General features: G+C 35.6%; 1 protein-coding gene across 2 annotated transcripts in view; it reads right to left on the reverse strand.

Moving 5' to 3' along the window:
• kcnq1 (potassium voltage-gated channel subfamily Q member 1) overlaps window positions 1–15,355 on the reverse strand; it is a 45,667-nt gene that overhangs the window by 20,021 nt on the left and 10,291 nt on the right. For both annotated transcript variants that reach the window (XM_023332044.1, XM_014473323.2), the window contains exons 3-6: window positions 9,698–9,824; window positions 9,171–9,249; window positions 7,598–7,694; window positions 1,982–2,122 (exon numbers count right to left, since the gene is read on the reverse strand). In XM_023332044.1, coding sequence (XP_023187812.1) covers window positions 1,982–2,122; window positions 7,598–7,694; window positions 9,171–9,249; window positions 9,698–9,824 — 444 coding nt within the window. The remainder of the gene's footprint in view (window positions 1–1,981; window positions 2,123–7,597; window positions 7,695–9,170; window positions 9,250–9,697; window positions 9,825–15,355) is intronic.

The raw sequence follows: 15,355 nt of genomic DNA on the forward strand, positions 1-15,355 counted from the left end.
AATTGAACATGTGTGTGCTTTTAAAAGAGTCCCTTAAGTTTTTAGAAAGCTGAAGTTCATCCCATGTTCTCTTCACTATTTGTGTTAGTCCCTGCATTAGCAGCCCACTGGATCTACCCACGAGTTTACACACTCCTACTTCAACAACAAAACCACAGAGAGAACACAGACTGTGTTTGACCTCTCACAGTTGAAGAAATACAGCCCCAGGGTAGTCAAGGGTTCTTTAAAAAGAACAATATTTTTAAAATATGATCATAATCAAAGATTAGAAGTAAATCTATTATTCAACAATATAAGTGAAGCCATTCCCAGCTATCAGGTATTTTCCATATGAAATTAGACATTCAACTACTCTTCAATCTGCCTTTAGCACCTAGAGCAATCCTGAACTAGTGAGAAAGAAGCAGAAAATACAATTCATTGAGCAATAAAAAGCAAATTTTAATGGGGAATTACCAAAAAATAAAAGAATGCCTCACTGCAGCAAAGTGACATAATCTGTTAGGCACATATTTAGCAACTTGGCATTTTATCTGCTTGCTCTGCAATGTGAATCGCACAAGTAACCAGCTTGTTTATGCAAAAACTAAAATGTTATCCACACTGCAATAAATCATAATTTGGACAGTGGACACTGTAAAGATGCAGCTTCAATATTTCTTCAAGTGGTTAGTTAATGTGTGTCTTTTTAAATGAGATAATAATGCAGATGAATTTTACATTATGACAGGAGCTATTAGTAAATGAATTACATTACTTTGCTGCTGCTTATCTTTATTTAAATCAACCCATTTAACTATGGGTCATATAGAAAAATGCCTCAATAAAGATTAGCAGTTTCTATGTTTAAACTGTTGTAAATGTTAAAAGGTGTTACAAATCAATGCAGTCCTAATTACAACATTTGATCAAACATTGTATAAATATAAACGAGTTTAAAATGTAGCTCTCTGTGTTCCATTATCTTGTTTTTTACACTGAGTGAATATGCACCAGAGATGAGACTCTGACTCAGTAGAGTCACATGACTATTGTAATGATGAGATGGTGTTTGCAAATTGAAGACTCTGTGATTAAGCAGGTGATGATCTCCTATGAACAACACCCTGCTGCCGGGTTTAGAACTGGCAGACAAGAAGTGTAACATGGGAGCACAAAATCTCCAACAGATGAGTAACTTAAATAACATTACAAATGTTGAAAATACACTTTGAAAAACAGTGCTTCATGTGTTTACTTCTTGTAACAAGTGTCTGATAACATTGTCTTGATCGTTTTAAATAGTAATGTGAAAGGCTGAATTTCATATTTATGTACTCTTAATTGATGTGATCATCAAAACTGCCATAATCGATCAAAAAAATTGTTTTATGACAAAAGTGACTAAAACCAAGGAAAAACCTTACATCTCACATTGTAGTTGGAAACTTTAGTCCACTATGTTAAAGTTATTTTTTATGCACATTTCTCTTTTGGTTCCATAGTAGCAATTCAATCAGGTTGAGATCCTAAGTTTAGTTGGGCCATTGCAACATCTTGATATGTTCAAGCTACAACAAAGCTGAAACCTTGGCTTCTGCAGACTGGTAAAATACTATTAATTTGATTCAGATGTGTTGAGCCAGAGATAACTGCAAAACATTCTAGAAACTGGTTCATTAGGCCAGTGGAGTGATAAATTCCAGCCATAGAGTCTTTTGATGTTTTTTTCTTTTAATACTACATTGTCTGACTTTGCCGTAAATTTGCTGAGACATCCACAGAAATTTTTTTTTTAAATCTCCAAAATGATGAAATAGCCTAAAAGCATTTCTTAGATTTATGGACAACAACAATTGTTGGTCACCTTAGTTGATGATCAAATAATCACATGCATTAACTCAGCTACTTTTCTTCATATGTACCACAGGGGAGTGATTAAGTTTTCCCATAATTATAGACATATACAAACAGTCATAATCAGTAGAGGTAGTCTTACCACTCCCCACCACAACGCATCTGCATAGTTTCCAAAACCAGTGGAACCTGTGCTATCAGCTGCATCCTTTTCTGCCAGGTAGACAAAGTACGAGGAGAAGATCAGGCTCAGAAACCCAATGTACAGAGTGGTGATCAGCTCCTGAAATACACATGAAGCAAAACAATAGTTATTTCAATCTTAAACCAAATATCTTTTGAAGGTAAACTACTCTCTGATAGTTATCACTTCCCAGAGGTGTCAGTTTTATCAATCTTATCTGTTTATGGTCTTTCATATACAAGTGTTATTCAAATGGCATATGGATTTGAATATTCATGTAAACATGGTATGTGAATAAGATTAAAATATCTCTCTATCCCATGTGCTCTCTTAATTCATTCATCAATTAAAAAACTGCCCTTTCAAAAGGGCATTTTATTCACTTGCCAACCATTAAACATCAGACTAAAAATCATCTTAGATTTTTAGACAGTCATTCTGTCCTGATGACAGAATAACATCAGGACAGATGCCATTCTATTGTTATTGAATATTGTTATTCAATATTACCTTGAATAACACTTAATAGACAAAACTTCTCCCAACTATTACGTCCATACTTTTACAAATAAGGCAATAACACCCTCTCACAGTGAAATTTAGTGTCTGCCTTGGGAACTTTTTAAAATTGAAATATTAGTTGTTGGGTGTACGATAGCATGGTTTTGAAAAATATTTTTGAGAGGCTGCTAAAAATGTTAACCTCATGCAATGGGCTGCTGGAGTCTCAACTTTCTATAAGCTTGCGATTTGGCCAGGTTACGAGAAACTTTCAAATTAATGCTTTATTTATGACAATCACATTTTGTTTTTATCTCAACCTACCTACAGTCAAGGAAAAATATACAGGACGGCTACTGTATATGTTCTGTATATAAGTTTGAATATGTTCTGGTATTATGCCAACTTAATGGTGCAGAACTTAGTTCTGCTGCAGAAAGACGAAAGATAAAACTGTTATTGTTCTAAGCTGGGTTGTTTTGAGGTTTGCTTATTGTGTTCCTGACTCTCCTTCTTTGTTTGATTTGATCAGTCTGATGCATAACTTGTCCCTAGTTATTCCTCGTTACTCTTGTATAATTCTGTTTTTATGTCTAGCTATTCTTTAGTGTTAGATTTATTTCCTAGTCCCCTGTGTACTGTCGGCTGCTCTTTCTTCTCACATCTCCAACCTGTTAGCTAATCAGTCCAGGTCTTTTGTTCCAGCGGTCACCCTTGCAGTTTTTAAACCCCTCTCTTGCTAACACTCCTTGCTGGTTCCTCCTGTAATACCCTGTTGTCCCCCCCCCCCACATTTCTTCCTGTTAGCATTTTTCTTGGATTTTTGATTTTTCTTCTGCTCTAACTTCCAGTGCTCCTTTGTAAGTTTTTCATCATTTTCTTTCATAATAGAACAGTCACCATGACCCATGCTCCCAGCCCCTGCCTGCATTTTGGAGTTCACCAACAAACGCATCATGATAAAAACAATGCTTTCAAATTCAAATATATACACAGCTTTATGAAGAAGATTCTTCCATTCGTTGCTTTATTGTCACACATAAATGATTATTTGATTTATTAAATTAAATGTATTAAAGGCCTTACATCAAACTTATTGCTACCCTTGCTACCCTTCAATATGGTGCTACCCTTGGCATGTGAGTGTAAACCACTACTAGAGAATAAGAAATGTAAAGTTAAATGTTTTATAGAATCCAAACGAGGTTTCTCAGAATGATCTCATTTTATTAATTCACCAGGGAGGAAAACTTGTGCATTTGTTTGTACCGCCATCATTTCCATCAATGAACTGAATAACTGAGCCTCCTTGCACTCTTAAAAACAGAAAACTTTCCACAACTGTTTTTTCGAGCTGTTGTACTGCAGCTTGAAAAAACAAACAAAAAAACTGTGGAAGGTACCCCACACGACCAATATTGCTCATTGAGTGGATAAGTATTTACTACCACTGCTTGCAACAGCAGAAAATAGGAACCAAATGAAAAGAGGGAATAGTAGAAACACAATATCTACCCCTGCAGCTTTGCTTCATGCCCTCAATTAGCCAGAAACTTTGAGCACTCCTCTCTCCCCATGTGCTGCATTGAAAAAAAAAACTTAAGCCATATTCACAATAAACAACTAACTACAATCTGCCCAGGAGGCAAAACTCTTGTATATCGTTGATGCATAATCACTTACTATGCAATTTAACATCTGCTTTAAAAATCATGCTCCTCAGTAGTAATTATTTAGAATGACTTCCTGTTGAGTAAAACTATTCCATTTGCGTTAGATGGAGTAGTTTTATCTGGGTAACAACACAAACCCAGATAAAACTCTTCTTGTCATAAAAACAAACCAAAAAAACATGTAAAAAATTAATGGATTAAAGTATTGAACAGATTTCTAACCATTATTCAATGTGTAGTTACCATTTTCACCTGGCAACCTCTACTGAACAACACACATTTCCATATGCTAGAGACCAAACTAGACTTAAACCATAAAAATTATATTTGCAAGCAAGAAAAACATTATAATGTTATTGTCAGTCTAGAAACTGCAGCTTTCAACACCAACATGGCAAATAAATTGTAAGATTGTGTTGCAAGGTATTAGTATTCATAAAATAGTACAGGAAGAGTGCAGAACTCAGCCGACTTCTACGACATATCCAATCACACACTGCATTGTGGTTTTTGGAGGTTACATGGGGCTTTGGAATATCATACAGTTATGTTACTCTTAAAAAGGTAATTTGAAATGAAATTATGAGTAAAGTGCAATTCTCACAGAGACAACACCTTCACAAGACACAGATGGACTGCTGATGCCTTTAATCAGAACTGAGTTTTACAAGGCCTCTCAGAGAGTCACTCTCGTAATCACACTCCTCTATTAGACTCCACTGGTGTTTATGTGTGAAGGCTGAGCCCTATTATTGGGTCCAGCTCATATATGTGAGAGTAATTTGATGCTGAAGCCCTCAAATTTCCTTTTCCACAGCCTTGAGTCCATGGCAAACATGGGTTGGATAGTGAATAGCTTCTGTCTGTGGAGAACATGTTTTGAATTAAATGTCCATGTTTTGTGTGACCATCAGGTTTCAGCTGTTTTCAAAAGAAAGGAGGAAAACTGTGATGGATTTATATGGTAATTAAACAAAAATATATAAAAATTGTCATTAATATGAATTATGTGCAATATTAATGGCATGTGAAGTCCTTCAGTGCCTAATGAAAGTATTCATACTGATTTACCTTTTATTTACATTTTGTCACATTATAATCATAGACTTAAATGTATTTTATTCATATTTTTATGATACACCAACACAAGGTGCATGATGTTGAAAAAGTCTCTTTAAATTTTTTTTTTTTACAAAATGAAATCTAAAGTGTGCCTGTCTACATTTTCATTAATCCAGAAACACATTTTGTTGCAGTTGTAGCTGCAAGTCTTTTGTGTCTTGATCAGCATTTCATATGTAAAGGCAAAATTTTCTGTCTTCACAAAATAGTTCAAGCTTAGACACATCAATACTATTTACAAATATCAACTTTCAAGATCTGTCACAGATTCGGAATTAAATTGAGGTCTTGACAATGACTGGTTAATTCTAACATAAATATGCGCTGATCTGATCCATCCATTGTAGCACTGGTGAATGGCTAAGTGTTGTAGCTGTTGTCCTGCTGCAGGGTAAGTTTCCATCTTAGGCTCAAGTCTTCTGCAGCTTCTAATAGGTTTTCTTCCTGGACTGTCTTGTATTTACCTCCATCCATCTTCCCATTAACTTTGGCCAGATTCCTTGTCCCTGGTGAGTAAAAAGCTTTGCTGTACCATGATGCTTACATTACCATGTTTTACCATAGTCATGTCATGTTCAGACTAATAAACGACTAATAATATATGTTGCTAAATTATCATGGACCTTGGTTGTTTCTTTGATTAATGTGCTTCTTGCCATGTATGTCACTTAGATGACAAACATACTTGATGTCAATGTCTTGTACCCTTGCCACTAAGATATACAATTTAAATTTTAATATGATGGATTCAACAGTGCTCAAAACTTGAAATATTGTTTTATAATGTAATACTACTTTAAACTTCACTCCATTTGTTTCTGATTTGTCTGGTGTGTTCTTCATCTTTATGAACATCTTTGTTTGCCAATGTTTGCTCAATTTTTCCCAACCAAAATGCTCATCTGTATAAATACACCTGCTGCGCTCTTCCCTTCGTTCACCTTGAACCAGCCACCAGCAAGTTCCAGGAGGAGAAAGGCTGTTGTACTCCAATTATCGCACCAGTCAATTTAAGGATGCTTATTTGTTCCCCGAAAAATGATTAAAAAATAAAATAAAAATTAAAAAATAAAATGGCAAATTGGACGTTATGCTGCTAGCAACAACTCATAGGTGGAAGTGAGAACGCTGCCCAACACAAATAATGACCCAGCCGGAACACAGTATCCTAAATAATTAAACATGATTTAACGAAGCTTTGAGGCAGATAAATATTCTTTGAGAAATTTTACTAATCAAGTAAGTCAAGGTACTCAAATCATTCGAGGAAACATTACAGCCCTAGTATCCATGAATGCAAACCCTAAGTGAACCCAGGTTGACCCTCATACCTAGGCAGATCTCCATCACTCCTCAGCAGTACCACTAACTGTGGCACAGAGCCATCCTTCTTGTAACATTTTCTGAAGGATGATTATTTTGAAAGTATAACTTGAATAACATGAGTATATAAATAAGATTAATAGACAGTGTGCTTTTGCTTTATCGTACATTGGCTTCATATGCATTTGCTTTGTATTTATACTGTTTTAATAAGTAACTTTTAACAACCTATAAAAATGCACCAGATGAAGTTATTACTCAAGATTAATAGAAAAGTACAACAATGTACTTATTAGATCACCATCTGGCATTGTCAATTTTAAAAGTATACTCTTTGTGAACATCTTGTTTTATCTGTTTAAACGTTTTTACAAAGCTGTCAACATCACCAATCACTGTTTGGAAAAGGTCTCTGATATTTGCCCTGCACCAATATTAACTGCCTTCATATCTAAGGTCAGCAGCTGTCGATAATCCTCAGCAGCTATAAGTGATATATTCATCATGAAGGCAAGGAAGAACAGCAGGTGGCCCTGAATGAGTAAAATTCCTGACACCCTGCTCATCACTCATCACTTTCATATGGACATTAAAGGCAGCTACCATGGCCACTGGGGATAATCACAGCCACCTCTGTGTCTCGGTTAAATGACACCCTGGAGAAAGACATAATCCTTTCCAGCTAATGTGTCTATAAAACTAAAAACCCAACCATGTTCATAATTGAGCTTTTTCTTGTACTTCTCTGCTCTGAATACTGTTTTGACCGTATGATGTATATTCACGTGAAGACCATCTATTTCATTGCACAGTGAGAAAAATAATACATGATGTGGAGAGGCTATTACTCCCCAGATGGTGAGTCCCCAGTTTATTTATAATAGTCTGAAACCCCAGTGACAGGAATGACTGTGGACTTGAAATATACAACACATTTAGAGCTGTGATTTTGTACCTGCCGATGGATGAAGACAACTGAGCCCAGGAGACGCCAGGTTCCTCCCTGCCTGTCAACATGCAGCATTCGCAGGATCTGCAGGAAGCGAATCCCTCTGGAAAAATGCAACACTTTTTACCTGCTGACAATATATGTTTGCCAAATACAAGTAGACATCCCAGTGCAGACAATAGAATGGAAGTAATAATAAATGTTACATAAAGTAAGCTGCTGATGAAATGCACCAAATGATTTTAAGGTTAGGGTCATGTGGAGGACAGCTGCCACTCTGACCTGGGGCTCTACAGTACATTGCCTTGCAAAGCTATTCCTACAACATAATCTTGCCCACAGTTTGTCAAGTTACAACCACAAACTTTTCGGTAATGATGTAGGATTTTATGTTATAGACCAATGTAAAGAAGAGCCAAATTGTAAAGTGAAAGGAAGGTTTTACCTGATACTCATTTTTTACAAGTAAAAATCTGAAAATTGTGGTGTATTTGTGTTCAGTTAACAGACAGGTCAGAGATAACATTCTGAAGACGTGCAAAGAATGTTTCGGTTTTAAAATAATAGCCCAGATTTCAAAGATCTTGCAGAGCATTGTCAAATCCATCATCTTAAAAGAGTATGGCACAATTTCAAACCAAGACTTTAACTGAAAGACCAGACAAAACGACCAGCAGTTGAAAAGCCAATAAGAACAGTGGATGTAGCTCCACATGTCCATAGTTCAGGTGGAAGAATCTGTTGACAGTACAAATATTGGTCATGGATGCCACAAATCGGATTTTAAATTCAGAGTGGCAAGAAGAAAAGAGTTTTTGAAAGAAAACCGATAGAACTCCTGTTAGCAGCTTGAAATACTGTTTGACAAATAGAGGAAGCACAGCCAGGATGCAGAACACCAAGCACAGAGTGCTCTGCTCAGATTTTCTGGTTTTTATATGCTATATGAAGCTGAAAACTGACAATGCACATTGCCCTGAACACATCATCCCTACAATAAAACATGGTAGTGGCAGGATCATCCAGTGAGTAAGCTTTTCTTCAGAATAAACAAAGAAACTGATCAGATTGGAAGGCAGATCAAGCAAAATACAACAGTGGCAAGTTTTGAAATAATGGGAAAATACTTCAGCCTCTTGATATGCAAATCTGATTGGGACATGAATGCTAGATTATCTTCAAAGTATTGACTTTAAAGTATTGGGGAGCTGCATATAGTTGCATTCCAGACTGCTCAGATTTATATTTGTTAACAGGCTTGTTCTTTTTTATTCACTTCACAAATTTGTTACTTTGTGTTGATCTGTTGCATAAGAATCCTTCGAAATACTTTCCAGTATGTGGATGTAATCTGAAAAACCTGAAAAAGTTTTGGGGAAATGAATACTTTTGCAAGGCATGCCTGCACACAATAGGACTAAAGTATTTACAAGTATGGTATAAATTAACAAGGTAAGTTTATACCTTGTTGATTTATACCAAGGTAGAAGAGAGTTTAGGGTCTTGGCTGGGACTCAAAACTGGGACTCTAAAGAGTTTATGTCTTACATTTTCTACCTGAACACACAGAATTACTTACCTTACAGCAGAGGTGGCGAAAACCTGGCCTTTCGAGCCCACTGACAACACAACTATTGAAGCAACAACCACTATCAGATCTGTGATAATGAAGCACATGAATCTCTGTTTAAATTTGGCATAGTTAGGGACATGAACATATTGGAGTTGTTCATCAATAAGACAATAGAGGTTTATTTTAGGATAGAAACATATTAGAAAAGGAAAACACTTGGCTTTTTTTAAATTCAAAGTAATTATATTAATCAGGTAAAATGTGAAGGTGTGAGTAATAATAATATTCACAGTGGCACATTTGAGAATGAGCACCTGGAGGCACAAATCTCAACAATAGAATCTAAACATAAGAAAATATTGCAATGACAGTTTTAATTTCATGCCGAATTTGTCTTAACTATCGCATTTTAGGAAGAGGCTCAGGCTACATTGCTGGTTATTGTTTAAAAATTACAAGAGTGGGTGAGGAGTGACATGTCTGCTTGTGTGCATGGGTAGAGAAATACAAGTGTATGGGGATTGTGTTTTCACCTATAATAGATATTGGCTTCCTGGCAAAGCGTAGTCGGCCCCAGATGCCAACATATTTACTGCGGCAGCCTGCGGACCAAACGCGGACGAAATATTCCACACCGAAGAACACCACAAGGACGATCTCCTGTTAGACAAATGAGGCAGAGAGACAGAAGGACAGAAAAACAAACATCAGATGTTGTTACAGGTTACTTGGTGCAACAGCACCTGAACAGCTGTTCAGGTTTGTGCCTCCTTTGCTTTAAAACAAATATGCTTAAATTATAAATGTGAGCACTCTGCAAAGCTTTTCACAGTGTCTTAATCTTGTCAACACAATTAATTAAGGATTATTGATTCTCCCTCAGAAGAGACGCCATTTGTTAATGTTTCATTTGTGTCACCTCATTGATGAGTTCTGACTCGGCTGCAGTGCACTTGTGCCTGATTAATATGTGATTAAGACATACTTGTTCAAAGAATTTATCTGTATTGTGTTGTTTTTAAAGAAGGGTTCTTCAGATTGTTATTCTTCTGATTTTTCTATCAAATTATTACCGTTGAAGATTGTGATTTCCCGATGTAAACAGGCATAGATTTTTATAAAAGATGGATGGAGCAACAGAATATGACCTAATTATTGAGTATACCTCTGCAGATAAGCAATTTGTTTATGTTTAACTGGCACCAAATTATGGAATTGTCCTTTGATTCATCTGCTGTCTATATGTAGCTAATTTTGATTTACTGGTGCATAATATCTAGTGGCTGCTTGGTCATTTTTAAAGGTGACATCTATGGTTAGGTGCCATGGAAAAAGGCTTAGCACTGTATTTAAACAGTGCAAATATGTATATATATTGACAAATCAGGAACAAATTTATTTTGGAGCAACCTGTATAAAACAAGCAGGCCTAGTTCATATCTGGTAACATGCAACCTATTCCATTCAAACCAGTTATTTCAATTTCAATCCAATTAATTAAAGAATTCATAATATACACTCTAATTTGATCTAGTTCAGTTCTGGATCAACTTTTATCTGACCTGGATTGGTTTAGTTCTAATACTTAATAACAAGGAATATAAGTGTTAAACTATAAAATATCTTAACCTTGGCCATAGTTGATTAAGAGCTTTTATGGCATTGAGGACAAAATAATATTTTTAGTAATTGCACCTTATAGATAGTAACCTGCACATTCAAGGTAAGGAGAACACATTCACATTCTAAAACAAGATGGTTCTCTCACTAAGACTTCAAACTTAAAGTTACGCTCCCCAGACCCAATTTCTTCATTTTTGCGATATGTTAGAGAGCATTATTCTGCTCAAAAAATCCATGAAAATCTCTTTCAGTGTGAAGACCCGGACAGGTCTCTAGCTGTGCAGAAACATATGCAAAAATTGTGATGCCCTTATATGATTAACTTATTTGGTGATTTAAGCTGAAGAAGCTAACGTGTTGGATCAGATCACATGGGCCAGCTTTCTCTCCCCATGTGCCGCAGTGAACTTTGACTTTGTCAGGTCACCATTGTATCTTTGTTGAGCTACATTTGATACTGAACGCTACAGACTGGAAACACCTCACAAGATTTACCTTCTTGTTTTAGAATGTGTTTTAGTTTTGGAGCTGCTCTAACCAGCTATCTCTGGTTGGTCCTATTGGTCTAAGCAACGCTACGATATGTTAGTATCTAGGCCTGACCACACATTACTCTTGGACTTGAAGTAGAATATATAGGTTTTTTTCTTCTGTAGGCAAATGATTAACAAGATGTCCTAAACATTCAGGTGGATAATTTATCTGAGAAATTAAGATTACAGCGGCTTTCTGTTGTACAATCTTACTAACTGCATATTTCAAGTCCTTCCCAGATGACTTTATTGGATAGAAGTAACTTTCTAATTGCTGGTCTTCTCTCAAAACTATTGTCCAAAAGTCTTCACCTTGCTGATGCACACAGCTCCACCTGCTGCCAGTGCTGAGCAAGCTCTGCGTTGGTGGAAACATGATTCATTAGTGCCCTCCTCAGGTGGAAATTAATTATTCTGTTTGATGGACACTTAAAATCTTAAGCCCTTTCCCTACTGCAATTTAACATCTGATGTTGAACGTTTTGATATTTCTAGGAACTGTTTCTTTCAAGGAAATATTCTTTGCAACATTCCTGTCATATATTAGAACACTTTGGTGCAAAACGGCAGATTTTCATTTTTTCCCTAAGCATAGCTAAAATAAAAGGATGATTGAAAATGACAAAAATTAAAAGACAAACCCCTGCATATTTTTCCCTAATTAGATTGGAAGGTCTTTTCAGTAATGGAAAAATATAGGTAGTCTGTCCTTTTTATTCAATAACAATGTTATGATTTTTTTTTTTTTTTAATCTTGCATAGAATGAACATGAATCTAATCATTCTACACAGTCTAAAAACTTAACCCACAAAGTTTGGAAAACATGTTTGTGTCACTTACAAATATTACTTCTATACTTCAATGTAATTCCACCTGTTCATTTTTTTTAAATTCATGGTGATTGAATACATTCAACACAACGGTCTTCAACTATTTTATTTTCATCCCAGTTTATCGCCACCTTACAATAAAGAAGGACCAAGAGATGAGTCCAGTGAGTAGAAATTAATGATCTTTTGTAAAATGCAGTTTCATCCAGCTATGTCTTAATATTTGACAGCCATAAGGAAAAAGAACTGAGAGAAAGTCAATAGCCTCTTCGATTTCTTTTTTATGATGACACTATCTACAGCGTGAATGATGGGAGAACACTAAAGGGTTCTGACAAATGATGTTTCCGTGTTGAACTGCACATTTTTCTCAGCAGTGTTCTTATAGTGCTTTCTTTATCAGAGTCAATGAATATAAAATAGCACCGTTTGAAAAGAAAATTGGATGAATAATATGTTTAATTGTACTCCCGGAAGCTAATGTTCAACCTACTGCTTCATTTTCTAATTTAATCACTGGTGGTTTTTACGTCGCGGTTGAAAAATAAGCTGCCTTTCCAAAGAAAAAGCAACAAACCAACAGTGAGGGATAAAAAATATGCACAAACCGTTTTAAGTGTTAAAGTCATGTATCATCTTCTTTTCAATTCATTCTAATGTGCTGATTGATTTTTTTCTCTTTTTTTATTAGTTAAAGTACAAATATAATTAAATCTTACAGATTTAAGTGAGTCAAAGGAAGCTAATGTGTAATCACAAATTGCCAAATTAGTCAGACCAAACAGTGACGTTTTAGCTGTATCTTCATCTGTATTTTATGAGTTTTTTTCCATAATTTAACACAGAAGGTTCAGAAGGAAAATGTTCTGCAAGTGTGTGATGAGCTATATAGAGGAATACCTTTGAACTGGAAATGTTGCTTACAGCAGAAGAAAGACAAAGGCCAAATATTTTCTTTGCTTTCTTTGCAAGTTACGACTTAAAAGCAGCAGCAGTTTTTGAAAAAAAGGTTAGCAACTCAAAAATCTCAAACCCATTTATTAAATTAGTGACAAGATTTTAGATAGAACCAAAACACATACAACATCATTTAGTCATAATTGAAAGTCAAATTGTATATTTTAATAATGTAAGTTACTTCAGATTGTTTTGAAGTTTATTTTAGGCTTCCTGTGTATTTAACATCCTAATAGTTGCCATAGGAACCTATATCATTAAAGTTCCCCGTCTTATTTTATGGCAGTTTTATAGATACTGTATATGGGGAACTATGTTGCATAAAGACATGTCTGATTTCCAAAATCATAACTTAAGATGTCGATATGAAATTGTCTTCAAGTGTGTTAAAGTAACAAACATAATCTCCACACAAACTGAGAAATAGGTGATCTAAGCTATGCGGCTAACTTTTGTAATGACTGAATTTCAACTCACATTCAATTGAAATTATTTTACAGCTGTGTGAAAAAAGTCAGCTTGAGGGGACATCTTGCTGAAAAGACTGTGAAGACTGACCCATTTATATGATTTCAGAGGAAATCTATTTGACAGATATACAACACTGGTGCCCAAGCTACACTAATGCCCTGTGAAGCCAGTTTCATAGATAATCGAGGAAGTTGGAGCGGAAGTCACTGCACATGTTTGCTGCAAGGAATCTAGTAGATTTTCTGACCTCATTTTAATCACCATACCATCAGGGATGTGTTGTGTGTTCCTTTGTATTTTGGGCAAATCATAGTCTGATGTTCATCCACGGCAAAATATACAGCCATGCTAGTGATTTCACTGTAGTGATCAAGTTGGAATAAGTCGTGCAATTAAAAAAATCTCAAAGTCATGTATCATATTCTTTTCAATTCATTCTAATGTGCTGATTGATTTTTTTTCTATTTTTTTATTAAAGTACAAATATAGTGCATTTAAGTTTGTGTTTGTGATTTGCTAAATGTGGACATAAAATAAAGTTTTAGAATGTGCCAGAGAATTCTTCAGAATTCCATTAAAAGACAGATATTTGAGAATAAAGATATAACAATTAAAGAGACTAAAATCAATACATCTTTCTAACCTCTAAGTCACATAATGATCACAGGCCCACCTTTTACTGCTCCTGCTCTTCCTTTTCTCTCATTACAGAAGCCACAAGGAGAACAATAAATCTAGGATTCCTCCCAAAGTCATTTCCCCCACACAGAGTCTAAGTCCCAGGGTTCCTCACGGCAACATCTTTGACCCAAATCAATCATCATTTTACATGCAAACTTTGTTTATACTCCCACTTATGTAATTTCTTAGAAGACAAGGAAATCAGCAATGGGTAAAAAATATATCTTTATTACTAATTAAAATTTGAAGTGAAACATCTTATATCTCACCAAGGCACTGGGAGTATAGCTCAGAATTACAATTCACTGTGAAATTTGACTAATTTATTTAAATGGCCCATATTTTGCATCCTAAAAAGTGAAAAAAAAAAAATCTTTGGAGCAGACTGCCAAGCATCTGACCAAAGGCACATCAGCACATCAGCCAGAGCTGCATCTCAAAGCACAGGACAGTGTGGTCTCTGTTAACCTTGAGTGTGAAGGAAGAAAGAAGGAAGACAAAAAGAAAGGCTTATGTCGCAGAGGAGGAACGAATGAAAGGGGCGGGGGGTCAGAGAAAATCTCCCAACTAGAAAGCACCAAGTACTAAACAGTCCCCCTGGGTCAGAGAACGAAACAGATGAATGTCTGGGATTTCTAGAGGTTCAGTCGTAAATATTAATTATTCATTATCTGAGTCGAGAAGAAGAATAGGAAGATTAAACATCTCCTGGGGGGAAACCTAAGGTGGAAAATATTTTTGCAAAGGAAATGTCTATTTCTCAATTGTGTGATAATGATAAAATTAACAATTCTTCATTTTAATTACAGATCCCATTCACACAATTAGTTTTACTGTTTTCCTCATGAAGCTGATAATATATTTCTAGGATCTGGCACTCTAATATAACATCTCATGAAGCACTCGTTCTCGTCTCATCCAAATATTCTCAATCCAAGGTGAACTTGTCACGTGCAGCACTCTTTATTTCTACACACAGCAAATCCTCAGCTCCTTTTTATTCCTTGAATGGGTTTTCTTTCATCTGAGTTAGAGGGACTCCGCCACCACCCAACAATTCTCTGGCTGAGAAGATTGGGGTTAAGTTTATCCCTT

Source organism: Xiphophorus maculatus, chromosome 4, assembly GCF_002775205.1.
Source record: "Xiphophorus maculatus strain JP 163 A chromosome 4, X_maculatus-5.0-male, whole genome shotgun sequence".
Taxonomy (NCBI): Eukaryota; Metazoa; Chordata; class Actinopteri; order Cyprinodontiformes; family Poeciliidae; genus Xiphophorus; species Xiphophorus maculatus.